The sequence below is a fragment of the Mycena indigotica genome, assembly GCF_014461135.1.
Source record: "Mycena indigotica strain 171206Taipei chromosome Unknown Mind.scaff0006, whole genome shotgun sequence".
Classification (NCBI taxonomy): Eukaryota; Fungi; Basidiomycota; class Agaricomycetes; order Agaricales; family Mycenaceae; genus Mycena; species Mycena indigotica.
Window position 1 is genome coordinate 2,050,600 of NW_023503005.1, and position 27,778 is coordinate 2,078,377.

The 27,778-nt window shown below is 50.5% G+C and overlaps 17 protein-coding genes across 17 annotated transcripts; 8 read left to right on the forward strand and 9 right to left on the reverse strand.

Annotated features, from left to right (window-relative positions):
* Positions 1-71: 71 nt before the first annotated feature.
* MIND_00705200 (GFO-IDH-MocA domain-containing protein) lies at positions 72-1,651 on the reverse strand (the record flags this gene model as incomplete). Its single annotated transcript, XM_037363756.1, has 4 exons — positions 72-670; positions 722-891; positions 937-1,120; positions 1,168-1,651. 4 exons carry the CDS (start codon positions 1,649-1,651, stop codon positions 72-74), a joined length of 1,437 nt encoding a protein of 478 aa, XP_037219400.1.
* A 9-nt stretch (positions 1,652-1,660) lies between these two features.
* On the forward strand, positions 1,661-3,004 carry MIND_00705300 (uncharacterized protein; the record flags this gene model as incomplete). The annotated part of the gene is made up of 4 exons (XM_037363757.1): positions 1,661-1,946; positions 1,988-2,047; positions 2,092-2,271; positions 2,316-3,004. 4 exons carry the CDS (start codon positions 1,661-1,663, stop codon positions 3,002-3,004), a joined length of 1,215 nt encoding a protein of 404 aa, XP_037219401.1.
* A 12-nt stretch (positions 3,005-3,016) lies between these two features.
* MIND_00705400 (Proteasome subunit beta) lies at positions 3,017-3,931 on the reverse strand (the record flags this gene model as incomplete). The annotated part of the gene is made up of 5 exons (XM_037363758.1): positions 3,017-3,210; positions 3,260-3,349; positions 3,398-3,582; positions 3,633-3,832; positions 3,881-3,931. 5 exons carry the CDS (start codon positions 3,929-3,931, stop codon positions 3,017-3,019), a joined length of 720 nt encoding a protein of 239 aa, XP_037219402.1.
* A 63-nt stretch (positions 3,932-3,994) lies between these two features.
* On the forward strand, positions 3,995-5,012 carry MIND_00705500 (PCI domain-containing protein; the record flags this gene model as incomplete). Its single annotated transcript, XM_037363759.1, has 6 exons — positions 3,995-4,084; positions 4,131-4,200; positions 4,255-4,357; positions 4,405-4,665; positions 4,713-4,824; positions 4,878-5,012. The coding sequence occupies 6 exons, from the start codon at positions 3,995-3,997 to the stop codon at positions 5,010-5,012; spliced, it is 771 nt and encodes a 256-aa protein (XP_037219403.1).
* A 52-nt stretch (positions 5,013-5,064) lies between these two features.
* MIND_00705600 (Proteasome subunit alpha type) lies at positions 5,065-6,048 on the reverse strand (the record flags this gene model as incomplete). The annotated part of the gene is made up of 6 exons (XM_037363760.1): positions 5,065-5,224; positions 5,270-5,382; positions 5,433-5,576; positions 5,622-5,723; positions 5,773-5,896; positions 5,945-6,048. The coding sequence occupies 6 exons, from the start codon at positions 6,046-6,048 to the stop codon at positions 5,065-5,067; spliced, it is 747 nt and encodes a 248-aa protein (XP_037219404.1).
* Positions 6,049-6,098: 50 nt separating this feature from the next.
* Positions 6,099-8,928, forward strand: MIND_00705700 (uncharacterized protein; the record flags this gene model as incomplete). The annotated part of the gene is made up of 8 exons (XM_037363761.1): positions 6,099-6,323; positions 6,372-6,526; positions 6,577-6,702; positions 6,754-6,972; positions 7,024-7,806; positions 7,851-8,598; positions 8,652-8,782; positions 8,835-8,928. Exons 1-8 carry the CDS (start codon positions 6,117-6,119, stop codon positions 8,926-8,928), a joined length of 2,463 nt encoding a protein of 820 aa, XP_037219405.1. The 5' UTR covers positions 6,099-6,116.
* Positions 8,929-8,997: 69 nt separating this feature from the next.
* MIND_00705800 (MFS general substrate transporter) lies at positions 8,998-11,639 on the reverse strand (the record flags this gene model as incomplete). Its single annotated transcript, XM_037363762.1, has 22 exons — positions 8,998-9,014; positions 9,068-9,102; positions 9,150-9,359; positions 9,408-9,431; positions 9,479-9,516; positions 9,563-9,571; positions 9,615-9,672; positions 9,719-9,810; positions 9,856-9,975; positions 10,023-10,132; positions 10,185-10,268; positions 10,325-10,409; positions 10,455-10,608; positions 10,661-10,852; positions 10,901-10,913; positions 10,967-11,023; positions 11,066-11,095; positions 11,144-11,165; positions 11,205-11,237; positions 11,286-11,410; positions 11,454-11,553; positions 11,616-11,639. 22 exons carry the CDS (start codon positions 11,637-11,639, stop codon positions 8,998-9,000), a joined length of 1,632 nt encoding a protein of 543 aa, XP_037219406.1.
* A 1,508-nt stretch (positions 11,640-13,147) lies between these two features.
* Positions 13,148-15,165, reverse strand: MIND_00706000 (DUF803 domain membrane protein; the record flags this gene model as incomplete). The annotated part of the gene is made up of 7 exons (XM_037363763.1): positions 14,589-15,165; positions 14,487-14,542; positions 14,146-14,440; positions 13,999-14,096; positions 13,884-13,952; positions 13,464-13,835; positions 13,148-13,405 (listed from the first exon to the last, which is right to left on the reverse strand). The coding sequence occupies exons 1-7, from the start codon at positions 15,151-15,153 to the stop codon at positions 13,148-13,150; spliced, it is 1,713 nt and encodes a 570-aa protein (XP_037219407.1). The 5' UTR covers positions 15,154-15,165.
* Positions 15,159-16,902, forward strand: MIND_00706100 (WD-REPEATS-REGION domain-containing protein; the record flags this gene model as incomplete). Its single annotated transcript, XM_037363764.1, has 11 exons — positions 15,159-15,356; positions 15,405-15,506; positions 15,556-15,650; positions 15,700-15,757; positions 15,807-15,863; positions 15,912-16,004; positions 16,055-16,245; positions 16,292-16,468; positions 16,513-16,585; positions 16,636-16,774; positions 16,826-16,902. The coding sequence occupies exons 1-11, from the start codon at positions 15,228-15,230 to the stop codon at positions 16,900-16,902; spliced, it is 1,191 nt and encodes a 396-aa protein (XP_037219408.1). The 5' UTR covers positions 15,159-15,227.
* Positions 16,903-16,931: 29 nt separating this feature from the next.
* Positions 16,932-18,003, reverse strand: MIND_00706200 (uncharacterized protein; the record flags this gene model as incomplete). The annotated part of the gene is made up of 3 exons (XM_037363765.1): positions 16,932-17,426; positions 17,478-17,724; positions 17,975-18,003. 3 exons carry the CDS (start codon positions 18,001-18,003, stop codon positions 16,932-16,934), a joined length of 771 nt encoding a protein of 256 aa, XP_037219409.1.
* On the forward strand, positions 17,787-18,428 carry MIND_00706300 (Iron-sulfur cluster assembly protein; the record flags this gene model as incomplete). The annotated part of the gene is made up of 3 exons (XM_037363766.1): positions 17,787-17,915; positions 17,978-18,251; positions 18,301-18,428. The coding sequence occupies exons 1-3, from the start codon at positions 17,805-17,807 to the stop codon at positions 18,426-18,428; spliced, it is 513 nt and encodes a 170-aa protein (XP_037219410.1). The 5' UTR covers positions 17,787-17,804.
* A 114-nt stretch (positions 18,429-18,542) lies between these two features.
* On the reverse strand, positions 18,543-20,605 carry MIND_00706400 (Nop domain-containing protein; the record flags this gene model as incomplete). The annotated part of the gene is made up of 10 exons (XM_037363767.1): positions 20,270-20,605; positions 20,078-20,218; positions 19,929-20,030; positions 19,717-19,881; positions 19,529-19,669; positions 19,282-19,471; positions 19,099-19,231; positions 18,874-19,049; positions 18,687-18,818; positions 18,543-18,637 (listed from the first exon to the last, which is right to left on the reverse strand). Exons 1-10 carry the CDS (start codon positions 20,588-20,590, stop codon positions 18,543-18,545), a joined length of 1,596 nt encoding a protein of 531 aa, XP_037219411.1. The 5' UTR covers positions 20,591-20,605.
* Positions 20,606-20,751: 146 nt separating this feature from the next.
* MIND_00706500 (Protein kinase domain-containing protein) lies at positions 20,752-22,809 on the forward strand (the record flags this gene model as incomplete). Its single annotated transcript, XM_037363768.1, has 9 exons — positions 20,752-20,785; positions 20,832-21,030; positions 21,079-21,137; positions 21,187-21,224; positions 21,283-21,336; positions 21,398-21,416; positions 21,477-21,569; positions 21,616-22,158; positions 22,202-22,809. The coding sequence occupies 9 exons, from the start codon at positions 20,752-20,754 to the stop codon at positions 22,807-22,809; spliced, it is 1,647 nt and encodes a 548-aa protein (XP_037219412.1).
* A 901-nt stretch (positions 22,810-23,710) lies between these two features.
* On the reverse strand, positions 23,711-24,252 carry MIND_00706600 (uncharacterized protein; the record flags this gene model as incomplete). Its single annotated transcript, XM_037363769.1, has 4 exons — positions 23,711-23,758; positions 23,811-23,871; positions 23,927-23,977; positions 24,029-24,252. 4 exons carry the CDS (start codon positions 24,250-24,252, stop codon positions 23,711-23,713), a joined length of 384 nt encoding a protein of 127 aa, XP_037219413.1.
* A 43-nt stretch (positions 24,253-24,295) lies between these two features.
* MIND_00706700 (uncharacterized protein) lies at positions 24,296-25,652 on the forward strand (the record flags this gene model as incomplete). The annotated part of the gene is made up of 6 exons (XM_037363770.1): positions 24,296-24,592; positions 24,650-24,798; positions 24,853-25,184; positions 25,242-25,400; positions 25,458-25,533; positions 25,589-25,652. The coding sequence occupies exons 1-6, from the start codon at positions 24,311-24,313 to the stop codon at positions 25,650-25,652; spliced, it is 1,062 nt and encodes a 353-aa protein (XP_037219414.1). The 5' UTR covers positions 24,296-24,310.
* A 71-nt stretch (positions 25,653-25,723) lies between these two features.
* On the reverse strand, positions 25,724-26,321 carry MIND_00706800 (uncharacterized protein; the record flags this gene model as incomplete). The annotated part of the gene is made up of 4 exons (XM_037363771.1): positions 25,724-25,843; positions 25,891-25,951; positions 26,006-26,053; positions 26,098-26,321. The coding sequence occupies 4 exons, from the start codon at positions 26,319-26,321 to the stop codon at positions 25,724-25,726; spliced, it is 453 nt and encodes a 150-aa protein (XP_037219415.1).
* Positions 26,253-27,617, forward strand: MIND_00706900 (uncharacterized protein; the record flags this gene model as incomplete). The annotated part of the gene is made up of 5 exons (XM_037363772.1): positions 26,253-26,694; positions 26,745-26,831; positions 26,887-26,938; positions 26,994-27,192; positions 27,246-27,617. The coding sequence occupies exons 1-5, from the start codon at positions 26,313-26,315 to the stop codon at positions 27,615-27,617; spliced, it is 1,092 nt and encodes a 363-aa protein (XP_037219416.1). The 5' UTR covers positions 26,253-26,312.
* Between the last annotated feature and the right edge of the window lie 161 nt (positions 27,618-27,778).

Below are 27,778 nucleotides of genomic sequence, written 5' to 3' on the forward strand. Positions count from 1 at the left end.
CCTACGGGCACCACATCTGTCCTCCCTCGTGCTCGTTGGGCTGGTTCGAGCCTACATGCTAGTCCATACAACTAATGACTTGTTCCGTTCATGGTCGGGGCAGCTACGGTCGATGCTATAGCTGCCCGAACTTTCTCTCTGATTGTCCGTTCAAATTCTGTACAATCAACCACCCTACCTTCTCTTCGACTTAATTCGGCTGCAAACACTGTAATATGGCTCTTGACGATCTCTTCAAGGGTCGTTCCCAGAGCATCTTGCCTCCCAGTTCGTACTGCTTGCACAAAAGCCCGAATGAGCCCCAAGTCACCGCCACCATGTCCGCCACCCTCGTTCAGAGGAGTGAATGACTTGCGCATCCCGGTGCGGAAATCATGGACGGTAAAACTCGTCATGTCTCCGACAATCTCGCCGTTGGTGAAGTGGAGACGGACTTGGCGGTCGCAGATAAGCGATGTGTAAGCGACCATGGTGAACGAGGCGGTAGAGCCATCTGAAAACTCGAGATTAACGACCTGGTGATCGCACACATCGTTTGGGCTTTCATAGACGCATTGCCCGTAAGGCCCATTGGTAAGTGCTTCCGTGACATTCTCGATGTCCGGTAGACCATCCACAATTGGCGATACGGGCCAACCGGTATTGCCTCGGGTTACAGCATCCAAGTAAACTGAGGGTAAAGAGGTAATTAGGACGGATAAAGCAGTTCGCTATCTCTTACTCTTCTTCGCACTGTAAGCACAGTCTTTCTCGATGGGACATTCGAGGCAACGAGTCGCAGAGCCAGCTTCTCGAGGTTTAGCTGATTTCCTAAAGTGTTGGAGTGACCCAAACGATGACACTCGTGCGGGAGTCGACGGCGTCATCCAGAAACAAATCAAGTCTATGTCGCTACATCCTCATGAGGCTAGGTGTGCGAACGAAACAAATACTTACTGGCAGCATTTGGTCATGAGCGAAAAAGAACTTGATTTTTCGGTTGCCCAATTTCCGCGAACATACGAGTGAGCGAAATGGAAGTAGCCAACTGGCTCGACTTGTACTATGTTGACTAGTTTACCCAGCGTCCCCGATTGAACGTAGTCAGTTATCTGGCGGCTGTATGGTGAATATCGCATGACTAGGACGGATGATTAGACTTGTGAAGTGTGGCGTCTGTGGTATTACCGTGGCCCATTCCAAATAGGATTCCAGCACGAGCAACAGCTTCCTCCATTTCGATTAGATCTTCAAGGTCGGTGGCCATCGGTTTCTCGCACAGAATATGGTAGCCTTGGGCGGCAAACGCAAGAACCACCTCCTTGTGCATTTGGTCTTGAACTGCAACAACGACAGCATCTGCCAATCGAGACCCGATTGTCTTTTGAGTTTCTTCAGATGCAGCATGGAGCTCTTGCCAGGTGTTGAATACGAGAGTGTTGTCTACATCGTAGGTTTGCTGGAAGCGACTGCGCGTTTTCGGACGTGGCTCTGCGATAGCTACAACCTTACAAAACTCTGGAGCTTGGAGGGCATAGTCTGCGTAGGCTCTCCCACGTTGCCCACATCCAATGACCGCGATTGTCACCGGAGAAGGTGGTGGGACAGACATGGCGGCTTTGCTTGACTTTCTGTGGAGGATATTCTTGGTGGTCGAAAGCAAGTAGGACATTATTACATCATGCCTCGCTTTCTTCCCCGACTTGCCAAGTTACCGCTGACCGGGAAGCTCATTATCCCTCCAAAGAAGCAACAACCCCCTTCGTTTGAACCGGTTTCACGCCCACCGCCCGTCGACCCCAGTCGCTCCCTCCTCCTCACACCAGGAAATGTAATAACCAACTCACGCGACTATGAACGACACAAAACGCGAGCTCCAGTTTTTCGCCTCCGCCGAACTAAAACCACACCTTCCGACCTACGAGAAATGACTTCGGAAGAGCGTCTTTTATGGTCCAATCCATATTGTATGCACCGACGTACTTTGACGCGTTGCTGATTTTTTTAGTGCGAATGCTGGGTAGTCCACTCCGACTTTGCACGCTCTCCAAGCGTGTCTTGCCGACAGGTAAACCAAATTTACCCACCCTGGAGGCGTTTAACACCTGCTAGACCTTATGATACGGATGGCAATAATGCGAGCCCCTCAGACTTTGCGCACTGTGAAGAAAAAGAGTAGTCGTATGCTCGTCCCGGATGGTGTCCTACACCCTGCATTCAAAAGCAAGAGATCTACGACGGCAAGCTATATGCTTTGCTCCCGTTCTGCATTTTCTGCGCTCCATCTACCAAGTATGTCTTTCCCCTGACGCGTCTCTTTCCTCATTATCAGTCAGGATGGGCCTTTCTATACGACGCCGTTGTGTCTCCGCGGCTACCAGAACAAATCTCACATCATCTCCGCCTGCGTGTTCTACAAGAGGTCGTTCTCCTCATTAAATCTTTGAGAGAATGCTCTGGCTCGCCCCTTCCAATACTTCGAAGGCTACGACGCAGTGAATGGGTACAACTCAAGGAAACTGGGATTCTACCCTTTCCAGGTGCTCTCGCTGTAGTGGTTCTACCACCCGTCAACCGCGATCCCGAGACCAAACAACGACAAAATAGTGAAGCGGCGATGAGTGCATCGCCTCTGGAGGAACTTCCTCGTGCAGACCCGAAACGCGAGCCGCTACCATTGAGTGTGCTTTATCCGACCTCTGCTCCCGTTCCATTGGGCGAATGGCCTACGTTTTTCCCTAGCACTTCCCCAGCCAATACAATGCCGCCGCCCCTGGCCGTCGAACAAGTACCGCTCTTCAACAGCGTTGCATTATTTCCCGGTCGCACTCATCGCGCCAAGTTGTACGAGTTGTTCACCGAGATTCTAGGACTTCAAGGCAAAAGCAGATCATCTGCGAAAATGACAACCAACAAGGGTGACAACAAAGCGAGCCACGCATTTCTGCTTTGCAGCTCAGATGAAGTGGACGTGGGGGCACTCGGAATTGCGCTGTGGCGAATTCGGATGTGGGAAACAAATTGATTTTGTTGGAGTCTACTCTACAGCCATCGGAACAACTTGTGGGTCGATGACCTTGCCTTTCGGTTGGGATAGTACTTCTGTGCCTGTCCAAAACTTGGGCAGTTCGTTGCCCGGCACAAACAAGCGCTCAACGCCATCCTCTGTTATAACACACATCCGGATTACGCCTCCAGATGAGCCATCACGGGCCATGGCCAATGCGAGTGCTTTGGTTGCCGTTAGAATGGAGTATTCGCGTGTTGATAGAGAACATACTGTTTTTGACGAATTCTACTGTTTCGTCGCGTCCCCAGCCTTCTCGGTATGTCGCGTCGCAATATCCATACACATATGTCGAGCCAGAGCCTCGTGAAGGGTGAGTTTTTTGAGATGTTTGGATCACTTGAAGCCTACCACCGATTGCCCATGGCTGACGGAACAGACCACCACCAAGAGGAATGTTGTAGACGCTAGGGCCAACTTCCTTGTCCCAACCCGCAACGATGATTCCAGCTGATAAATTGTCCTTGTTTTCGTAGCATAATTTCTGGAATAAGGAAGCAGCAGTATGGACGGGTGGGGGAGCGCCTGATGTTTGGCTGAATCAAGATCGTGAGCAACACGCTCGCAGGAAGAATATAGAGGCTACCTGTAGAGTTGCAGGTAGTAATGGACAATGTCAGCGACAGCTTGGGTGTCGGCAGCAGACCCCGAGCGACAGCAGTAAACACGATCGTGAACATGGGTAAGCTTGTCGGTTACCCTGTTGGCAATATAGCTGCCCGTTGTTGTTCGACTGTCTGCGCCAATAACTACGCCGTCTTTGAACTGAACCGCCATGATCGAGGTCTATTACCAGTGTCAGATATTCAGCTCGAAGGTGGGCTGTTTACTAACACCCAGGTTAACCTCGCCCGACTTGAGCTGCTGCATGTCGATTCGTTCCATGATTGAGGACAGAAGAGAGGCGCGAGCGATTACGCGTCGGTCACACAGGTCACGCAAGAACGCATGTCTCTCAAATCCCAATACACGGACCTCAAAGCTGCTTTTGCTGCTCAGGACCTTCCCAAGACCGGCAAGCTGCTCACGCAGCTAAAGGTGCTTGAATTTGGGTGATGCAATCTGGTGGCTGACGCGTCTCCAGCTTGGGCTGATCCAAGCTGGTCTTTTGCTTCCTCAAGGCGACCTCAATCCCTCTGACCTCTCTGTCGCACGTATGATAACCCTCGCAACTCAACTTGTACAAGGCGCTTAATCTTATTCCTCAGGCGATATCCTCGAAACCGGCGCTTTCTGGAGTATTCGCAGTCAAGATGTACCCTCATTCGACCGCTACTTCTCCCAACTCCAAACATTCTACACCGACTACTCGTAAATATCATGCGACTCCTTCAGAAGCTTCCTTTGACACGCTGCAGAAATCTCCCCCGCTCCAAAAACGAATTTGCCATTCGGGGCCTCCATCTCATCCGCCTGTTGACCCAAAATCGGATCGCGGACTTCCATACTGCATTGGAGAGTCTACCAGCGGACGCACTGGAGAGCCCATTTATTGCGCATCCGGTAAATCTTGAGCGATGGCTAATGGAAGGTAGCTACGCCAAAGTCTGGGGTGCTCGAGCGGAGGCGCCAGCTGCTGAATACGGCTATTTCGTGGACAGCTTAATGGGCACAATCCGGTCTGTGTCGCGGGAAACTGCGTCTCTTGGTCCTAATCTTTGTCTAGGAATGAAATTGCAAGCTGCGAAGAGGCCGCTTACGACAGCTTGCCTCTGAAAGACGCTTCCACCCTTCTTTTCTTCACCAACCAAAGTGAATTGCTTGTCTTTGCGCAAAAGGTTTTGTCTCGTGTTCATCGATACCTGCTGCTCTTGTACTAACGCGGCTACAGCGCGGGTGGCTAGTGGATCTATCGTCATCGACCATCACATTCGACAAGAAGGGCGAAGAGTCGACAGAAATTCCGAAAGAGAAACTCATTGCGGCTTCATTGATGTACGCTCGTGAATTAGAGCAGATTGTATAGAGGAAGAATCACACTGGTTTCTTGAACGAAGAGGCAATTTTATATTGGACTACTACTCGAAACCCGACGCGAGCTCTTCTTTTGCCTTGGTCTCGGCCTCATCAAAGAGGTCTTGAGGCACAGCAAGATGGAGACCATCCGTCTCCGGGCTTATCCATGACATTTCCAGCTCAAACTCCTTCTCTTTTGCATCCTCATGAACCAGATAAATGCTAATGGGGATTAATGGTAACGAAGCCTAATTGAAAAACGCGTACATTCGCGCGGCCTCGATGACTGCTTCACGTGCAGTGAGCTCAGAGAGTTTCAGTTTCTCGAGCTCGGTCTTGGCCAGCTGACGACCCTTTCCAACGGCAGCACCATGGTATCCCTGAATGGTTGTAAGGGTATAATTTCTGACAGAAGAGAAGGTATGCGCACATAAAATACCCCACTCGGTTCAATCACATAGAGCGATGGCCCATCCTTGTCGACTGCCCCAAGAATGGTGCTGGTTCCAAATGGCCGAACCGACGAATAAAGCGTGTAAACTTGAACGAACTGGCCTAACCGATCGGCAAGAGCCTAAGACCAGGTAAGGGCCATGGTTGCGATTTGACCAACACCCACTTTCAATGTTGGTGGCGAGCGATATGTCTCCCTGAAGTTGGCGGCTTCGTCACGCGCGCGGTTAGCAACAGTCCTTCCATCTGCTGGTAGCCCAGCTGCGGCCTGAACGATCTTCGTTAGCAAGGAATATAATCAGGTCAACCGATTATACCAGGCCAATGTGTCTGTCTATCGTTTGGATGCGCCGATTCGCGCCAGGAACTAGCAGCTTAGAGTGCACAAGTTTCTCGACAGCCAGAACAATGCCGTCCTTGACTTTGAGACCAATAGCAGTCCTGGAGATTACTTAGCAGCTAGTGAGGCATGATGGCTTGCACACCAACCCCGAGTTTTCGACAGCCTTGTTGGCGTATTCGACCTGAAATATGCGCCCGTCCGGAGAGTATGTGCTGGCAGAGAGATCGTAGCCCGTTCCGATGGAGGTCATGGCGAAGCGGAAAGAGGACGCGTACACGCGTAACGTGTGCGTCACAGCCAACCTCATCAGCCTCAGCTATGGCTGAATGGACAACACTTCTTGCCAACCATCCCATTTTTCGTCCCCCACCAAACTTTCCCTCCAATGAGCTCTCAGCTTCCACAAGCGCGAATCCCACTGGGCAACGGCAACTCATGGTCCTCAAAGACGCCGACCTCGTCGTTGCAGTTGGCGAAGAACTTCGTATTGCTTCTCTCGGCGCATCTGGCTCCAAAGGGTACAAGGTATATTTAACAAAAAAACATATTTTTCATCGCTAAACTAATCACCAGACTCTCCACACACCAAACCTGCAATTCGAGATTCGCCAACTCGCGCTCAATCCCAGCGGGAAGCTTCTGGCGGTAGCAGGGGAATGCCAAATAGGTGTTGTGGTGCTCCCGCGATCCGGCTACGCGCGTTTAGTCCCAGAAACCATCGACTGCAAGTAGGTGCAATAAACAATTCTCCATTTAGTCGCGCCTAATTCACCCATAGATCACTGCAAATAGGTCAATTCTATCATGCAGCCAAGGGCTCTCCCCCGATAGCCAAAATCCAGTGGCATCCATGGGGCGAAGCTGGGTCTACTCTGATGGTGATGACTGAGGATGGAAAACTGAGGTGCGTGAATGCCACATGGCTTTTGATTTATCGAGCTCAACAATTCGCCAGGGAATACGATATCTCAACAGACGCCGACGAGCCACAACAGGTCCTCTCATTCGTCCCAGAACGGAAAGGAAAGGCCTTTGTGGCAGAGGACGCGTCTGAACGTGAAGTCGCGTCTTTTTCCTTGGGCCAGGGGCAAGCAGACTGGGGTCCTCTCACCGTATATGCGGTCATGAAATCAGGGGACATATACGCTATGTGCCCTTATATGCCTAAAAACGCGTTAAGTCGTTTCGTGACTATTGGTTGTGTGATAGGCTAATGCAGTCTCAGCGCAATTCCATCGTCCTACGTCCACTCTTTGGAGTGCTTCATATCTGCAAAGCAGGAATTCCTCGCTCAATCAGAGGAACATGGGTCAACTTCTTCACGAAATCTCTCTGTCTTATACGACTACCAACGGAAATATATCTCCGCCCTCATCAAGCAACTACCCCCTGGAACGGTTTTCCCCGCCACATCTCGTTCCGTCTCAATGCACCCACCGACCACATTGAAAGCGAAAGTTGCACGACAGGGCCCTTTCCTCCTCCAGCCTGCTCCTCGAAGCATAGCCGGCAGCGAAGGTGGCGATGCAACAGACATGATATATCTTGCCTTCGGATCGAACGAGCAACCTGAAGCAGACAGCGAAGGTGGTGAAACTGGGCATCTTGGTGTCGTTCTTGTTGCCTACCAGGACGGCAAGGTCGACTTGTGCCTCGATGTAGAGAAGGTTGAAGCCCGTTGGGACACCGGCAGCGCGAAACGTGACGCGGGACTCCCAATGCTTGCTGTTTATGAAACCATAGACCTCGACCTGGTGACTATGCTTGCCGGGAAATTAAACCTCCTACAAGGCAATCGAGCAGTATTTCTGGCAGACCCTCTCCACGACGACACAATATACGTTTATCATGCATTTGGGGTGCATTCGCTTCATCTGGATCAGCTATTGCAGACCTTGAGGCTCGCTCTCAAAGCCGACGACGAAGCTCAATCGTTGACATCCGCATTACAAGAAGCTGTAGGATCGTCGGTGACGCCCATCGTGTCGACGTTTTCTGTTGAGCGAAGGTATCATTCAGTCAACTCGTAAAGGGCGTGCTGACAAATTCCAGTTGTTCCAATCCGGTGGTTGCCGTTCTGGTGCCAAACGACATCTTTGTCACCTACAGCATTCTCGTCCTCACATCTGCAATGCGCATTGTATCAATACCTCTCGACCTTCGATCTGCGCCGCCCGCCCCCAAAGCGCCGGTGATGCAGACCCCAGCATCACCCAGTCCGCAAAAACCGACGAGCAAATGGTTAATACCACGCGATGGGCCTCCCTCTTATATTTCGCTCTTGGGGAATACGCCGTATACTCCGCCAGAATGCTTAACACGAACCAATTCGGGGCTCCCCCTTAGCCCGCGACTGTCCTTGCCGCCTTCGCCCACCAAGGGAGCGAAAGATTTCATGTTGACCCCCGAAGTCCTTCGCTACCTGGGAAAAACGGTTGCGGACCTCACCGGCCAGATGCAGGAAGTCCAGCTCGCATTCCGCGCGGCAGACTCCCGTGTGTTGCTTCAACAAAATGAGCAAACGCGGCTGGCGCAAAAGTGCGAAGAGCTGAGCTCGATCATAGCTAGGTTGAAAGGCCCACAGCGTCAGAGAACGGAGGAGCGGCTTGCGCGGGTGCAAGAAGAGCAAAAGTCGCTGCATAGTCGTTTGGAGCGCTTATTGCGAGGTCTGATGGACCGGGCATCTCCAGAATTGAGCGAATATGAGACCAAGTGGTTCGCGGAACTCAAGAGGTTACAAGGGGAAGTGGTGGGAGCGAGCAAATATGACGAGACTTCATTGCTATCGAGGATGCAGGTGGTGCGTTTTTTATACTCTGGTGGTTGCGATGGACATGCTGATGTTTTGAACAGCTGGAGCGCGAGTACGAACGGTTGATGCCTGGCCTCAAAGCGCTGGTGGAGAAGGAAAGAATACGAAAAACACCACCACCGGCTTTAGGCGTCTCCCAAGCCTTCGAATTCGGCGCGCGTTCAAATATCGAGTATGTGGTATTGACTGGTATTTTATGGCACTCAATGTACACACCCTTGCAGGCACGCAAGAATATCGAAAATGGAGGACGAGTTAGTTCGGTTGGCAGGACAACTGAATCTGTCCTTGTCTCATCCACCGGAACGGGAATCATAGGTCATTCGATTTTTTTTTTGCATTATCGTTGTCTGTACATGATCGCTTCCGAATTTTGCAGCATAAGAGCTAATAAACGTATCGGACTATCGGAAGGCTGCATAAGCACGAACTCAGTCGCGTGAAGTGGGTCACTCACAATCCCGGTTCTCCCAGTCGGTAAGGTCATCAAAGCTAGTTGGATGATCAGATATTTCCTCAAGACGACAAGACATACGCACGCTTGTCTGTGTGAAATATGCTCGTTTGCTAGTTCACCATTTGCTTTGGACGGCTCAAGCGCCTGCTCGCGTCGCTTGAGAACGTTCAGGCGCATGAGGCGGAGTCTTAACACGACAATGGTGGCAAGCTGGAGGCCGTACATGACCAGATGAGCGATGAAGGCGCGGATATACCGGGGCTTGTCGTTGTCGCGGAACACTTGAGGCCCTCTGTTTTGGTGATGAGAAATATATCACGCCAAGCATTGGACTACCGACATCGCATTTCCTGTGGCCCACGCACTTGTTTGTGGATCAATGACTGAGAGAGAAGAGTTGGGGTTGCTCACATGAAAACCAGGCTCGAAGCAATGACCTGTTTACTCCGCTGAAATATAGTTAATCTAACGAGCACGAAAATCTTGAAGCCATACGCCGCCAATCTGCACAAGATAAGTTTCGATTAGATAAGATAAGATCGCTCACATTGTTTGACATGACCGCCAAGTTTAACACCGCGACTGCGCCGAAACCCTGCATGCAGCTTTTGTGCATGAGAATCCAAGTAATTGAAGCAGCAATCGACCTACTAGAACGCTAAAAGCAGGCCCACTTTCGTGTGAGCGGTGGTTTTGACGCAAATGAACACAATGGTGCCCGCGATGTTGGGCAGCGTGTATATCTAAAGCGATTCAGCTCTCCCACAAGGCCAGTGTACGACGCATACGAAGGCAAGGATGAGCTTCTGGTTGTAAACTTTGGCCAGGTATGTTGAACTAAACAGGAAGAGCATTATGATCGACCCTTGCGCAATAGCAAGCAGATAGGTCTGCAGCGTTGTGAAGCCCTGTCGATATTGGTTAGGATAAGCCCCACCCCCAAGAGGGTACGTACGAAGGCAACTAAAATCAGGTTAGAGAAAGCACCCAGTCCGCCGGTAGGCAAAGCATTTGTGAACGAAATCAGCGTCACGAGCCAGACGGTCGGGTCACGGAATGCCTCCCCTGCATAACAAAGGTTCAACGATATCAGAGGTACATATACCAGACGACGCACAAGCTTGATGGAGTTTGAAAATGCGGTTCTGAATTCCGGTTTCATTCTTTCGGACACGTTCAGCGATTAGAAGACGATCCTCAGCTATAACAGCGCTTATCAGATAGGCGCTCAGTTCGAGATCCGCCAGTGTTGCTTACGCGACCAGCAAGTAGCCCGCATAGGACTATCCGGGAGCCACCACAGAACGAATAGTCCCCATGCGAAGGTCAAGCATCCAAGAAGCTGAAAAAAATCAGGATTGGTATCAACTGCTCGCCGTAAACGCACTGTGAACAGAATCTGCCAGTTTTTCAGGCTTTGGTGCTGAATCTGCGAAATTCCGTAACCAATCAAGCCGCCAACACACTGTTGGAATCCGTTCATAGAGTAAAAGGAGCCGATGACGAGTGCTTGCTCAGCACGCGTGTAGTACATCGTGGAGCTGGATAGGGCAAAATCAGCCCTAGTCCACTCGACCGAAAGGTGGGACCCACAGGTACACAAATGCTGGTTGACAGACACACTCGAGCATGCCTAGTAAGGTTCGCACAATTACTAGACCGGTGAAGTTCTTGCAAATAGCGGTCATCGCGAGAACTAGGCCCCAACTGCTGATACAGAAGCCAAGATATTTGGCAATTGGCAGTCGCTGAATCAAGCGATTTGTGGGGAACTCCCAGAGGAGGCTGTTTTATTCGTCAGATGAAGTTGGCGCCTTGACGAGAAGAGTTTACATAGCAATATAAACTAAGTGTTACTAAGTCAAAGCTATTACGAAGCGGCTCGAAAGAATAACTCACCACAAGTCGTAAGCCAAGCATATTGTTGGCCATGGAGGTGGGTGTCCGGAATAATTCCTGTTGGGAGATTAAGGAGTGAATTGTTTGGAATTTAGTTACTTGCCCATGATACTGGCGAAGTTAAGAGTGCTGAGACCGATTCAGAGCTTATTTTCGGATTTTCTTTTGATAACCCACCCTTTGTCCAGTGTCTGGGCGACTTAAAGTTGTCAGTGGATCATGCAAAGCTGCGTCCAACATGCGACCAACAATATGTAATGACCATGACAGTCTTGAATTCCTTAGTCAAAATAGGATTCAACACAACCAAGATACTCACCAAGACTCGTTTGTGGACCATCCAGCGCAGGCGTATGTTAGTGGCTTCATCAATTACAACAGGCTCATCCCGTTGTGTCTGGGCGAAAAATTGCACTACTTCCGCATCGATACCGCCAGCGGGGACTTTGGACGGAAATTAAGTAGAGTGGAAAGCTTATAAAGGCACAACTAGCCTTGCGCTTCTCCACTACCGATGGAATACACCTCCTTTGCGTCCTCGATGCGGTCTTCATGGTTGGCTGGCTTGGACATGGTTGCAGAAGCGACTGGACGGAGCGCGTTGGCGCGCTACATTTTATACCGTTATCGAAGTATTCGGTCTGCTGACTTCCTCCGGTTTAATTGCAATCATTTGGTCTTTCCGAGTCGCCGTGGGGCCAGGAACGCAGGAAGTCGTGGCTGCTTACCAGGGTCGATTTTTTGCGAGTTTTAGAGGGAAGGACTGAGTGCATGAAAAGAAGCATTCAGACCCCAGGAAGAGGGCATGATTTATGGGACTGTAGGGAGACTGGAAGCCCACTCCATGCTTCTTCTTCAGTTCGCATGATGGCGGGAGTGAACAAGAGGCCCGTCCGGCCCGCGGTCCGGACTTTGATCTTCTACTTAAACCAGACAACAAGGTTCTCTCTATTCAATGTCGTCCACTCGCGAAAGCACGCTCAAGCTCATTCATAGTCTCATCCAATGTCTTGTTACCATCGAGGACAAAACCGGCGAATTTTTGCTCGAGCTTGAGGATGGTCGTGTTATTGATACCAAAGGATGGAATAACCCCAAGTATTCGTCATGGGAGTGGTCGCATGGTGTCGGCCTATACGGTCTCCTCAAACTTCACCAAATAACCGATGAAGCGGAGCCAATTCGAATAGCTGTCGAGTGGTTCCGCATCCAAGTCTTGGGGCTGGGTACCACGAAAAATATCAACACGATGGCGCCGTTTTTAGTTGGGGCTTATTTGCACGAAGCCAAACACGCCAACTACTTGGTTCATCTCGACTCATGGGCCGAATGGGTCATGCATGATCTCCCTCGCACAAACGAGGGCGGTTTTCAGCACATCACCTATAGTCACGCCAACTACCAGCAACTCTGGGACGACACTCTCATGATGACCGTCCTACCTCTCACTAAGACCGGCCTTGTTTTAAAACGTCCGCATTATATCGAAGAAGCTAAGCGACAATTCATGCTCCAGTTAGTACTCGTCGTCAATGTTCAACCAGGGTTCAAGTTGCTCACCATGAAACAGCATCAAATACCTCCAAGATCTCAAAACTGGGTTGTGGTTCCACGGCTGGACGTTCGATGGAAATCACCACTTCGCCTCGGCTCGTTGGGGTCGGGGCAACTGTTGGGTCACGATCGCAATTCCCGACTTCATCGAGCTCTTGGATCTCCCTGAAACAGACGGCCTGAGATCGTTTCTCGTAACGAGCCTTGTTCGCCAGATAGATGCTCTAGTTACCTGCCAAGATCCCTCTTCTGGTCTTTGGCACACGATCCTCGACGATCCCAGTACTTATTTGGAAGCCTCAGCCACTGCCGGCTTCGCCTATGGCATTCTGAAGTCCCTGCGTATGCGGCTAATACCACGCGAGGAGAGGTACACCAAGGCAGCTGCTAGAGCTATCCAAGGTGTTATCGACAACATCACACCTGATGGTGAGCTGCTGCAGACGTCGTTTGGGACACCCGTATTTGATAACATCGGGGACTATAACAAGGTGAAACTGACCAGCATGCCTTACGGACAGAGTTTGGCGTTGCTGGCCCTGACAGAGCATCTAAGAACTCTCCTATAGCAAATGAACGTATGAGTAGGATTAATACACAATTATATATGGGTGAATAGCAAGCAGCCTAGCGTTGCTGCTCCGGTGAACTCGACACGCTTCCGTTGGTAGAGCTCCAAGGATTGAAACTTGGGTTGGCGACACTGTATCGCGCATTTCGGATGAGACTGTGACTCCGCCCATTCTGGGAACGGCTGTCTTCGCCAATATAACTGATGGCACGCCGTCGCTGCGAGCCTACCAGCGATCCAGTATGTGGGTCCCGCTCGATGTCTCTTAGTCTGTCGGGAATTTCCCGAGGTGGTGTATGGACCATAAGCAGAGGCTGATTCACAAGTTAACCGAATGACCGGAATAATAATTTTTGAAGAGAATAAACGAACCCTTGCAGGTGATAGAGCCATAATGCTGACCGCACTTGGCTTATGGAGCAGTTCGTGCTCCTCAAGGAAGCCATTTGGTAGGATGAGGGCTGGGCGCTTCTTCCTACTTGGAGTCCCTGGATGTGGCGACTCATCCTCGGACTCCGAAACATCCGTATCTTGGTCTTCGCCCTCGGTAGAAACCACTTCTTGCCGAGCTGGTTCGCGTTGAGGCTCCCAGGCGATGATGAAAACACCGGTAAAAGTCGCAGCACACCCGTAAAGGAATGTTACTAGCTGATGGAAGGTGGCCTTCTCGAAGTCTCCATAGAGAACCGCAGAGCCCACAATAGCAGAGATCGTAAAGAGGACGAACTGAATTGGGATGACGACCTGAGGGAGAGACGATTAAAATAAAATTATTGATCAAAAAGCAAGTACCTTGCCGTCAAATCTCATCAACGCTCTGTTGAGATAACGGATCTGGCCAACGCCAGTGAGGATAAGGACCTGGAAATGAATGAACAGTTAGAGTAGAGCTTCGAGGCTTGCATACTGCAATGGTTGGATATGTTATCCATTTGGTGAACATTTCCAGCCATTCCATGGTCAACAATGTCGACACGGCTTTGGTCGAAAGCACCGTAAAGCCACCTATTAGATCGGTAAGCCTAGTGTAAACCACCAACGATCACGAGCTCACCAAACAAGGCGCACAAACCTACATCCACAAATACCGACTGCTTTCCAACCTTGCTTTCTGAGAGAATCGAGAGGACGAATATACCGATGATATATGCACCAGTGTAGATGAGGAACGAGAGGCGCGACAAAGCCGCCAACAGCGCGTCAGGATCGAGACGAGTGTCTGATGCGTTCGAGGCGAGCACAACAGTCACAGCTCCGACTACCGCAATGAAGATGCCGAGAATATCACGTTTGCGGAATCGCTCATGGAGCATGAGTGGCGCAAAGACGCAATTGGCCATCAACGCAAACTATACTACGCGTGAGATAGTGCATTAGACTGAAAGAAGAACAGACCGTTCCAAGGGGTGCAACCACAGAGGCTGGCGCCCACGCATAAGATATAAAGTTTCCTGCCAATGATGAATGGACGGGGTTAAGAAAAAAGAAGAGACGTACCCATCTCGCCAACGTTCATAAGAGTAAAACCTAACCACCACAGTTTGGATTTCAGATAATCGCTTTCATTTCCAGTTTCAAGGTCATCTTCATCGTCCTCTGGTTTGCGATGATGAGTGGACTGGTTCACAATCTCCTCTTCGGGTATGACATCGACAGGTAGCAAGGTTGTCCGTTCAGAAGTTGGATGCTGGCGCTTTGACGGGAATAGACGAGAGACAAGAGTTTTCTTGGGTGTCGAAAGATGACTTGTGGATCCGTAATTCTGTTGAACGACAAGCACAGCTGGTGGTAATTCTGTCTGCTGCTCTGATTCACCATTACTTGGAGACGCCCTTTGAGAGGCCTCCGCTCGGACTTGCTCTCTGAGTTTGACACGCTCTGCTTCCCCTCGTTTGTGTGCCAACTTCTGGAGGTTGAGTGCAAGAGAGATTAGAACATTGCCGGTGATAGCCACTGTAATCCCTATTACAGTTCCGCTGGTCAGCTCTGGGAGTTTACTGCCAAGGTCTGGGGCGGTAAAGGCGAGAATTGGGTAGCAGGCCGCAATGGGCCCAGGGGCCATGTCGTTGGAGGCTTGCAAGCAGCAAGACGACAGCGATCAGATGTCTGACCAAAAACACTTGCTTCCGCACAATTATGCGTCCACAACACACACCTCATTCACTGGACACATTCCCTATATATTCCTCTGGCTTTCTGTCACCAACTCATTTCGTACTTGGTGGCGGTGGAGGCTCGTCAAGAACGGGTATCCTGAACAAATTGGTGAGACACCGTTGCTTGTAGCTGCGACCGTGAATTGACGCGGCAAAGCGAGTCTATAGCGTCGCAGATGATAGGTCTATTACTCTTGTCAACGAACTCGAGCTTGAGCGTGGCGAGGACGCCCCAATGAGCATTGCCACGAGCCCCGAGGTAAACGACTACGTGTTTACTATTCCACCTCAAACAAAGGTTGAATTAGACGGGAACTCTGGCTTGCGGCGTCAATAGTGCGCCAGAACAGCTTGCTAAAGGCGAAAATCAGAACTGTCGCGCGTACGCTTTCAAGGAAGAAAAGTCCGTGTCTGTGAAACCCATATGTTTTGACTTAAAACTTGAATCACAGGCTCGCGCTATTGGGTACCCATGGAACTCTTACATCTGGTGACTTGGACGACTACCAGGTGCGCATTTTATCCTATTTCCCAACAATAGAAGTGATATTGGTTCTAGAGGGTTACTGTCCTCTCACCCGACGGAAAAATGCTTGCTATTGGGGGTACAACCTCGGTATGCCGCCCAAACTATATCCAATCTCTCGCTCTTATGAATGGGCAGCTTCAAGTTGTTTCATATCCTTCCCTCACACCGTTGGCTCCCGCCATCAAGTCAGAAGCGGAAATCTATGATACTGCATTCTCCCAAAATACGGTATAAAGCATCAAGTTGAGCTGCCTCGGTGCTAAATTTCCTCGAAAAAGCTTGTCGTTACAACCACCCGTAATCTCTTGGTTTACGCGCTTCCTTCAGTGGACGGCACAGGCTCCCCTTCCAAGACCAAGAAGAAAGGAAAGCAAAAGGCCGGCGGTCCGGTCGAGCTAGAACTACTCCAAACGATCGAGGCTCCGGAAGCTATATCCAAGGTCTCTGCAAGTGACTTCCGTGCGGCAAGGTTTGCTTCAAACCAAACCAAACCGTTCTTCCACTCATCCCACCAGGTTCCACCCAGAAAATTCACAGATTCTCTACAGCATCAGCAACACCATTCCCGGACGTTCACGAAATCGCAAGCCTGCTCCTCGACAAGCTTATATATGCACATGGAATACGTCAACCTGGAAAACGGAGAAGGTTAAAAGGTTGGGCGATAAAAGTGTCACTTGTTTCATCGCAAGGTCTGTCTTGAATGCGTTGTTGGCCTATCCTGAATCTTCTCCAGTCCCAACGGAAAGTATCTCGCATTTGCTGACTCCGGCTGTCGGATTGGTTTACTCGATGCGACTTCTCTCGCTGTGGGTCTCTCCTCCCGTGTTCCTAATATCTATTGACCTGAACTTTGAAGCCTTTGGCCACGATCCTAACTGCTCACGAGTTCCCAGCGACCACTCTTGCATTTAATCCAACTTCGACGCTGCTCGTGTCTGGAAGCCCTGACAAGGTTGTACGTGTCATCAACATCCCATCTTCCGTCGGAAAGTCCTGTGAGTTGACGACTCCGTCCAAGTTGAACCAACCTCTCATCCACACTGCAGCCTGGACGATTGTCCTTATAATTCTCTTAACCCTTTTAATAGTGCTGCTGGCAATTGCAGCACAACAGCTTTTGTAAACCTCGCACATATACCGTATATAAACGCATTAATCGTAATCGTCGTCTTCCTCCAATTTTCGTTTGACCCCATTTGCTTGACCAAGTGAAGTCTGCACTTCTTCCATTGCGTCACTGTCATCGTCGTCCTCGCCACCTCCAAATAGTCCATCGTCCTCCTCTTCTGCATCGCTGCCTTGGTCGGGGGCAGGAGCCTGTGAACCGATTTGCGGACCAACAGAAGTGTTAATCGCGCTGATTGGAAACGGCGTCTCGTCAGCAATGGGCTCAGATGGTACGGGAGCGGGCGGAGGTTGTGTTTGTTGAGGTATTGGTGCTGGTTCCATCTCGTCGTCAGATTCAGACTCAGACTCAGATTCCTCTACTTCTTCGTATAATTTGACACCAGGAGGTGGTCGATTCGGGATGAGGTCAAAGTCGATAGACGTTAGACAGTCTGCAGCTGGAGGCATCCGTACACCAAACACTTCGGGGACAGCAGGAAGCGGTTGCGCGTTTACTTCAGTCGCGAGTGAAAGGATCGTCTGTGTTGCGAGGCTTTAACCTGAAGATCAAGCAAGCAGAGGGAGAAAGACCTCTTTCGGAACCCTCCCGCCGAATTCCCAGCCAACACGGGCTTGCACGGCCAGAATCACGTCGTCCATTTCTATTTTTCCAGTTCTTCCAGCGTATTCAGCATATACGTTGGCATCGGTGAGCACGTGAGCTGTATAGCGATGCGCAAAGTCGAGGAGTTGATGGAGAACTGCGGGCTGGACATCTTGTACTGAGGGAGTGGAAGAGAGAAGAAGGGCGATCGCGTTCGCGGTTGGGGGAAGGGAACTCATTGATGGGCACGTGCCGCGGGTGTCAATGGGGTGATGACGCGAGCAGCCGGCCGACCTCTTTTGCCTTTCTCCCACATGTTGCGCTCAGCCCTCTTCCGTTCAGTGGCCCGCCCTACTCTGCAGCGACCAGTCCTGGCACGCGCGTATCACGAGAAAGTCATTTCACATTATGAGCAGCCTAGAAATGTATGGACCTTTTTTCGGTGGTCTGGACCCCCCGACCCAGAAAAAACTAATCTGATTACCAGGTCGGCTCTCTCCCCAAAACCGACATCGATGTTGGCACCGGCCTCGTTGGTGCCCCTGCCTGTGGCGATGTCATGAAGCTCCAAATCCGGGTCGACGAGAATGGCATCATCTCGGACGTCAAATTCAAGACCTTTGGTTGCGGCAGCGCCATTGCCTCCAGCTCGTACCTCACAGAACGTGTCAAGGGTCTGTCTCTCGAGGAGGCAGGCCAAATAAAGAACACGGAGATTGCGAAAGAGCTTTGTCTGCCTCCCGTCAAACTCCACTGCTCTAGTATGGTGTCCTTGTGATGTCATGACCTCAAGTCTCATTCTCTTCATAGTGCTCGCTGAAGATGCCATCCGCTCTGCCATTCGTGACTACCGTTCCAAGCGAAGCTCATTAACACCAAAGCAACCCACTTTCATGGGTGTGTCGGCCTCAGAGGCTGCCGCTCCAACTCCCGCATGAATGAATACCACTTGACCCCTCCGCCGCATTACCTTACCAAAAATCGTCACAGCGTTAGTGTACAGTTTGTATATTAGGATTTTTTGTATGCCTAAATGGTCCCAAAAGTAGAGTCTAAGAGAAAGACGAGAAGGTTCCTGAGGCAAACCACCGCTCATTGGCTTCCTTAACCCGTTGAGCAGCGGCAGTCCTGTTGGTAAGCTCGAAGCCTGGGAACAATTTGGTCAGGCAGATTCAACTTCAAGGGAAAATGCGTACCCTGCGCTGGCGTTACACTCAATGATGTCGCTGTTCCCGATAAAGCCGATGATGATGACGGTTGAGTACCTCCCAAGAGTGCCGCACGATTAAGAGCAGCGGTTCGTAGCTTGTTGGCCTTGGACATTTTGGCTGTTGTCAATTGGTTGAGCCATGAACACAAGGAAATTTGGCAAGAGAAGCGGACCTCGGCTTTTAGAATCTCCCATACCCGCACGAACACTCCCAGACGATACACCTATCATACCCATGCCCTTGGTTTCATCAAACGAGCCGACTTCTTCCTCCGCTTCACCGAAGGCCATCCGGTTTTGCAGTTTGCGCAATTCTGTTTGGGCATACGCTTCTTTCGCCTTTCGAGCTCTGTAGGTAAAATTTACATTGACAAAATGAATTCAAACGGTGGACGGACCTTTTACCGCCACGACGTTTCTTGGGGCCATCACCTGGGATGGGCAAAGCCTTGACGACTTTGGAGGGGGGAGGAGCCGCAAGTCGGTCTATGTGCTTCTCAATCTTATCGCGAAGGCTCTCCCCGTAAGAACCTGACCAAAATTAGCCCTCGAAGAGAAGCACATCCAATAGATGGACTGACCGTCACGCCGTTGTCGCTCTAAATCCATACGTGCAGCCAATACAGCTTTGGCACCAATAGTGCGTTGAACTTTGAGCTGATACTCTGGCGGCGTTTGCGTCACTAGCTCTGACTGAAAGATGAATCCAGTATGTCGCTTTTGTGTGGCGGTTGAGAAGCCCGCGGTTATTTTACGTTGTGCACCGAGCAGCTGCCAAGTCCGAGTCAGTGCTTCTAAACCTTCAGATAGAAAGAGTTATGGACGGACGTGGACATTGCAGGCCGGCATCTTTGCGAGCGCACCGAGACCGCCGGCCACACCGAGAAGCTTGGCTGCTGTCGTGGTTCCGACAATGGCTGACAGATTGGGAGCGAGTACATTCATCCTTGAGCTGACGTACATGAATATCTGGATCAAAGTCAATCAGAGACACAAAACAAAGGACATGAACACACTTTCTTCCGCGCTTCCTCTAGGCGGTCAGCAAGGTCACATGCTCGCTGAACCGCTGTCCATTCGGCGTCGGATAACTGTTTGCCAGAAGAGGTTGTAGCTGTAACAACCACACTCATAATGATCGCAGGCGGTAACACGCTGGAAAGATCTACTTTTGTAGGATCCTGGTATCTTGTCAGCGAATATAAGAGTGAGAGCTGCGACTAATAACCTCTTCGTTCGCAAGTGTCCGTACTGAACGAATGTACATAGCAGGGTCGACAACAAGTTGTTCCAACTCCGGGAACTTGGTAGCATAATGGTCTCGAATGAACTAATTGATGTTAGCGGAGAAAAGAAGTCTCGTATCGCAATACAAACCTTATGGACAACCATGATTTCATTGTCGACGTCGACTGAAAGATTGTTGGCCTGTACAATGAGCGTGTATTCCGGATTAAGATGGGCAGGAAGGGCCATCGTGGCAGCTGTCGCAGGGTTCTCTTGATATTTTTGGATTTCCTATTCACAGGTTAACGTTGTGTTTTTGGGAGGGGTAAGTAGGCAACGCACCTGTAAAATGTCGGACATGCGTTTGCTTCCGTCAAGTTTCGCTATCGTGGAAATGTCTTGAACTGCGCCAAGTTCCATTTGCTGAACGTCATCTGCATCCAGCTCATCTGCCGGCTTTACACCACCAGGGAGGACAAGTCCTCCAATTTCTTGTTGGTCGTCGCCTTCTCCAGTTCCCTCCATTTCATCGTCAGAAGGATCACCTTCCGCTTTGCGTTTCAGGGTATTCGTGGAATGATTTCCGTTTTCTTCTTGCTGCTCGTATTCGTCTCCGTCGTCAGAGCCATCGAGATCTGCAAGGAGTTCGTCTGCTAAGCTCATTGCTGTGTTCGGAAAGTCGCGACTGTCACAGTCACGCCGAGACCTCACAGTCAGCAAAATTCATGACGTCAATGCAAACACCACTTCTGACCTCAACCACCACTACGTAGTTCGTCAGGCCACGGCTTGAACCCGCTCGCAACACCACGCATTCTCTTGAAATGCCAACTGCCGGTGTACTCGACTCATTTAAGAGTCGGTTGTCTCATATATATCGGCTACTCTCGTCTAATCCAACCAGATCTCCTCCGACACGGCAAACACCACAACCACGCAGCGCCTAAACAAGAAGCAGCCCCACCTCCCGCAACAACCCCAATCGAAGAGAAAATGGCCCGCGAAGCAGCAGAGCAAATCGTCAAGCAGGAGCGTGAACAGAAGAGCCAATTGCCATCATACAAGGGTCTCGAAAACTTTCAGATTGTCGAGAAGATGGGCGAGTAAGTCCATCCATTAACTTGCTTATTGTGTGTCTCAATCCCTCGCAGTGGCGCATTTTCCAACGTCTATCATGCCCTCGACCTCACCACCAACAAGAAAGTTGCAGGTTTGTGAACGGCATCAGCCACACTACTAAGCCGCTCAATCGCTCTCAGTCAAGGTCGTACGAAAGTATGAACTCAACTCATCCCAGGTCAGTACTGCCATGTCTTCCGTCCATTTCTCTAGACCATCTGATTTGCGCGCGGCAGGATGGAGACAAACATTTGAACCCTAAGTTCAAAAAGAAGCCGCGCGTAACAGAGGTGCTTTGGCTCTTCCTTTCTCTAATTGCTCGCTGTTCATATTCTGACGTCGCTCGTTCAGCGCGCCAATATTCTCAAGGGTGCGTCATCATCTGCTGAGCCGCTTGGTATTTGTTGCCCAGATTAACACTATCTTTCAGAGGTGCAAATTATGCGCGGAACTAACCATCCTTCCGTGGTCAAGTTAATATCCTTTTCTGAATCGGAGGAACACTATTTCCTCGTATTAGAACGTATGTTTGATATTGTTCTCAATTTAACTACTGATTTTCTGTCCAGTCATGGAAGGAGGAGAGCTATTCCACCAAATCGTCAAGCTCACCTACTTCAGCGAGAATTTGTCTCGGCACGTCATTCTACAAGTTGCTCACGGTATCCGCTATCTACACGAAGAACGAGGGGTGGTTCATCGGGACATCAAACCTGAGAACCTTCTTTTCCAAAGGATACCGATTGTGCCTTCCAAAGTTCCTGTGCATCGACCTTACGATGAAGAGAAGGAAGACGAAGGAGAATTCATCCCCGGAGTCGGTGGCGGTGGGATCGGCCGCGTCAAGATCGCTGATTTTGGGTTAAGCAAAGTGGTCTGGAACGAAGAAACAATGACGCCATGCGGAACAGTTGGTTATACGGCCCCTGAAATAGTGAAGGACGAACGGTACAGCAAGAGTGTCGATATGTGGGCGCTTGGCTGCGTGTTATATACGCTCCTTTGCGGTTTCCCGCCATTTTACGACGAAAGCATCAACGTTCTCACGGAAAAGGTAGCGCGAGGTTATTACACGTTCCTCAGCCCTTGGTGGGACGATATAAACCCTTCAGGTGAGGGTTCAGCTCTCTGATTCACTTATCTGACTCTCCACAGCCAAAGACTTGATTACCCATCTATTGTGTGTTGATCCAGCTCAACGTTACACTATCGACGAGTTTCTTGCCCACCCTTGGTGTAACGCTGCACCTGCTCCCCCACCACCCCCGACGCCTTATACTGGACACCCTATCGACTCTCCTCTTCTGTCTGCAGCTAAAGGCCGAATGGAAGGACGGAGTCCTGGAATTGCTACATTGAAAGAGGCATTCGATGTGACGTATGCTGTGCACCGAATGGAAGAGGAGGGAGCCCGGCGACGCAAATATAAGGGACGAGGAGGAGCGGGTGTTCGGGGTTTCCTCGGTGGACTAAACGAAGACGATGAAGAAGACTTTGATGAGCAACAAACGACCAAGAACCAGGCTGGTTATGCTGGCGGACGTGCCGGGCCGCGTGACCGTGGCCAGAATGCCACCAAATCAGCGGGTACTAAAGGGTTCGAACTCGATTTGGATGGTGCCACGCTGCTTGGTAGAAGGCATCGCGGCAAAGGAGCGGGTGGTACGGGTATCGGAACGCGTAGTCCGCTGGCGGATAACGTGACCTCAATGCAAGGCCTTCGATTGGACAACGACCTCGGTAGCCCAATGCAAATCGGTTGAGACTGGAACTTTATATTGCTTTGACTCTTCTGTATCGGTTGTAACATCCATTCATACTTATAGCTTAACGCCCAATACACGTATTGTAGTCCCCTCGATTACAACCTCCGCCGTCGATCGCGACCGTGGGAGGTTTTATTGGCACACTGTTGAGTCGGCCGATACCGCTCTGACTAGCCATATTATCTGGGCAGGAATTGACGCCCGAGGTGAAGAAAGCTCTGAAGGGATCTAGCTATCCGAGCTGGACCCATGTTTCCTCGGTTCATGCTAAGAAATCAGAGTTTCCGCAAAACTGAACCAGTCTGATGAGCTGGCTCATGTGCAGTTGACAGCCTCCGAGATGGATTTTCGATCAGAGGAAAAGACTGATTGACGTTTAGCATCAGCTGTAGCACACGCATGCGGGTTGGGTGTTGAAGATGAGCGTGCTGTGTCAGCAAGAGGAATCAAATGGGCTCGAGATGTATTCAGTTTGTCTATTGGGCGTGACGACGATGTGTGTGGGTCCGGCAAATGTCTGTTTTTTGATATTAGAATTCCTCGACAGTGGCACATCGGATGCTCGGCGATAACAGCTTTCAAACCGGGGTGCAATCTAATAACAACTGATTCAGATGCCCTCACCACGGAACTATACTTACTTACTTGCCTCTTTTTGTCACCATCTCCGCCTGCATCATCGGTAAGGACCTTTGGACTAGCGAGGAAGACTTGTTTCGACGGAGACGTCGTCGAAGACCGTAGAAGAGGAAGCATAGATATTTTGTGGCTATACGACTTCTGCGTGTCGTTCACTCACGGGACGGAGGCGGAGACGGTCCTCCCTTTTGTTGCTCAACATTGACATCGGAATTCTGTTGGAGCAAAAAGGTGTGGGTATAAGTGGCGTTTACCCTGATTACATTGTCCGAATGGCAAACGCTACACAAATACATATCAGAGAGTCCTGATAGAAAGTCAGTCCAGTCAGACCGACTCAGTCAGATGAGCTCACTTGCATTCGAGAACATCTCTTGAACCACAATGTCTGAATCTTCCCAGTGGCATACCATATCTGCCCTATAGTGATCGTTCATTTCATTCCAGTCCCCAACCAACGCCAGTTCCGCCTTACCGTCCGCCTTGCCCCAGATTCTCGTTGATCTGCGTCATGACGATGTACTTGCTACGCCGATAGATGTCGATTAAGCACATGAATAAGCTGCAACCAACTCACAACCCAGTCGGTCTTATTTCCAGCATTCGTGTCTTTACCCGCTCTCCAATCTCTTTCATCCACCCCTTGACCTTGTCTCTGTCCTTCGCATCCGGCCAGGCAGCCGTCTGAAGTGTCGTAGAAAGAAGAGCCTTTGTGTAGTTTTTGAGGAGGTCAGCATCAAATGAAGGTCGTGGTATTGGAGAGGCAGCTGCTGAGCGTGATGGAGAGCGGAGCGAAGCCATTCAGTTTTGGCCTGAACGCGACGCTGTGACAAACGTGACACCGCACTGCTGTGCCCGTATGTCGACTCTTGACTTTCCATCTCAGCATTCTGAAGCCCACAATGGCTTTTACAATGCCTATGACGCGAGCTCGTCCTTTCAAATGAACCCTCTTTCCTCTCATCCACCTCGAATATCCTCGACGGCTCCGATTTACCATGAGGCGAAACCAGAGGAAATTCCAGAAGAACCAGAGCTGGAACTGGAAGAGGCTACGCTGCAACGAGTGGAATCACACGTTAGGAAGGAGGAGGTCTGGCGTGAGATGTTTGTAACCAGCAATGGACGCGACAAAGCTTTTGTGTGTTTATCTGCTGTTCCTAACCCATTTTTGATGCTTATTATTCGCGTTGCTCAGAAAATTATCCAGTATTCGCTCAAGGTCTATCTGCTGTTCCATCTCTCGGTTGCCTCGAGTCGACTCTGGCGAAGAGCCACCCGCCCACCATGGGAGAAGGAGCTCGTTCGGCGGCTCAACTCAACAATAGACGGCTTCTCGTTTACACGGTGGGTCCAACGCCAACACGCGTCAAGCACGTGTTGACCTCGCATGCTTTCCAGAAAATGCCTTTTACTCTTCAATTGGCTCGCTCCATTGACAGCTATAATGGCGCAGGAATCAGTGCCATTCTCGACCGAAAAGTCAAGGTCTAAACAGACGCCATCGAAGCCTTTTCTACATACGGTCATGCACGCGCCACCCCCAGTCTTACTCGAACTAGTTCATGCCGCATCTGATGATGTCTTTACCTTTTCAAAATTAGGCCTTCTCAGCAGGAGGACAGGTGACCGAGCTGGACGATTTTCTGACTGGTGCTGGCTCCTAGCGACCCTCGTCGGTCTTGTCGAGAATGGGGTGGAAAGGCAAATGATAGGCAACCTCCAGAGTGAAGGTTAGCTGCTGCTGCTGTCCATTACGGTTTGCCATCTGACTCTAATGGTACCTCTAGTCGAGTCGCGGTTATACACTGACTCGATGGCTACCGCGTCCATAAAGTCAAAATCGGCCGGGTCGAAGCACGATGAGAAGGAATTGGGCCGACTTCAGAAGCAAGACTACTGGTTGCAAATAACGAGATGGAAGCTGCTTATGGATTTGGTTTTCGTGTGTATGTGCTCAAGGCTACTGGCTTGCCTCGTTTATAGGCTAATTGCTCCCAACTCAGCCTACGACGTCTTCAAGATCAAACGCGCTCGTGAATCCATCAAGACTTTCACTGGTTTGGTTGCTGCCCTTCTCAGGTACGAACCCCTTCATCTGCCTTTTGGTTCGGACCAACAGTCGTTTTCTCGCTAGCGCCGCGAAACTTTATGATCGCCATAAAGCAACGCTTCTCAAAGCTGCCAGCATGTCAATTTAGGTGTCGATGCTTAGACTTGTCTCTATCTCTCTCTCTCTACGTTAATGTGCAGTCTAGTTTGCTCAAGGGTACTAATTTTTACTGGCATTCTTTGCGAGCATGTCGACCTCGGCTTCAAGTTGTTTGAGACGCGCTGCTTGCTCTTCCATCGTCTTTTCATGGGACAATGAAAGCTGGGCAAAGAGGAGGCCCTGGTGGGAATGAGACTGGAAGTAAACAATGATGCATTTCCTCGCACAGTATATACGGCAGACGCTAAGAGAGCAATTGGAAACATTGACGGAAGTATGGTGGAATACCTGGAGTTATGTTTTCAGTTTCTCCACAGAACTATTCAGATAACACAGCCCTACCAATTACCCATAGGTGATTTGGGGTTAGACGCGTATTGACGGACCGCGCTTTGGAGGTCAGCAGACGGTGGAGTATCGCCGAGAAAACTTACCTTGCTCTCTTCAGGCCCACATTGTAGCTTTTTGCCCACAACCTCCTCCTTGCCATACTAGTCGCACCAGCCCACAAACCCTGCATTTTGTGGTCGACCCTGACGTTCGCGTCTAAAAGAGCGAGGTCACGCGAGGTCACGCATCGTCCTGTCACACACCTTTCTCTCTCTCCCATATTTCTCTTTCGATTTCCCTTTTGACCATTTGGCCTGGCATGGACCATCAGCGCCGCTCTCGTCCAGATCTCCTCACACTCTCTTCTCCTGCTCGACCTGTCTCCACAACACCCACACCGGCTGACTACCGACGACAGTCTCAATCGCCTTTCCGTTACGTTCAGTTTACTGAACTCTCAGAAAAGGCCTCCTCCTCTCATGTCGAGTTACCTCTCCACCGCGTCCCCTCATCTTCCTCTTCACGACAACATCCTTATTCAAGACCCGACACGCCAATCTCATTGACACCCTCATCGACGGTCACGCGCTCACGGCGTATCCGAGACCGTTTAAGGCCCTGGCTGCCCATTATCTTATATGTGCTCAGCAGCCTCATCTTTGTCGTCGCGATTGCTTTCTACAAGACAGAGGTCTTCACTTGTAAGCGGACTTCCAAGTTTGGTTAAGCCCGCTAACACAGCCCATGCTAGTCCTCGACAACCTTTCCGTCTGGTTACGCGCCGACGAGTATTTTGGGTATGCGGTACTATTCGCACTCATCTTTATCACCACTTTCCGTGAGTCAGCTTGCGACTCTCCATGCACCTGTGGCTGATCGGGTCTTACTTGCAGCGCCAGTACCAATGTATTCGACTTTAATTATATTGGCTGGCTACACATTCGGGTATCGCGCTCTTTCCCTAACTTCTGCCAAGACTCCCGCTCTAACACACATTCAGACCCTGGCTGGGAGCCGTAATATCATATCTAGCTGCCCTTTCCGGCGCAGTTGTAGTCTTCGCAATTTCGCGAACACTACTCCGCGACTGCATAACCCGATGGCTTAACTCAGCCTGCACTATCAAACGCGTCGTCCGCGCTGTAGAGAAGCGACCCAAGCTTCTCTTTCTAGTTCGTCTTGCGCCATATCCTTACAATGTCCGTTGGCTTCGATCGTGTTTTGCCTCCGTGGCTGATAATAACATCTCCAGGTCATGAACTGCCTCCTTGCGGCATCTCCTACTCTGACATTCAAGACCTATACGGTCTGCACTGCTGCCTCACTTCCCAAAGTGATCATACACACCAGCCTCGGCGCCTCGATCCACTCGTTTAAGGACTACCATTCTGGCGCTGACGGTGTTGCCGAAGACGACAGCGCCAACACAGTTGCGCGGTTATCCACAATCGGGGGTCTGATCCTCTGTGTGGCCATCTTCATCTACCTCTCTATCGTCGCCCGTAGGGCTGTTGATGAAGAGTTGGGTGACGACGAGAATGCGGACTCTGAGGAAACAGCTGGTTTCCTGGCCAATATGGACGCGGAGTCTGGTGCCCGTCCCATGGTCCAACTGAGGCGATAACCGTCACGGCAATCCTCCGCAGCAGCATATGCTTGGCCCTCCCTTGATCTGCCATATTTTTTCACGACCTTCATTTTTTTTTGCCTTGCTTCCCTTCTCCAGCTTTCTTCGTACGTTGACGCAGACGGACTGTTTTTCTTGCCTTGTACTCGCTTATTAAT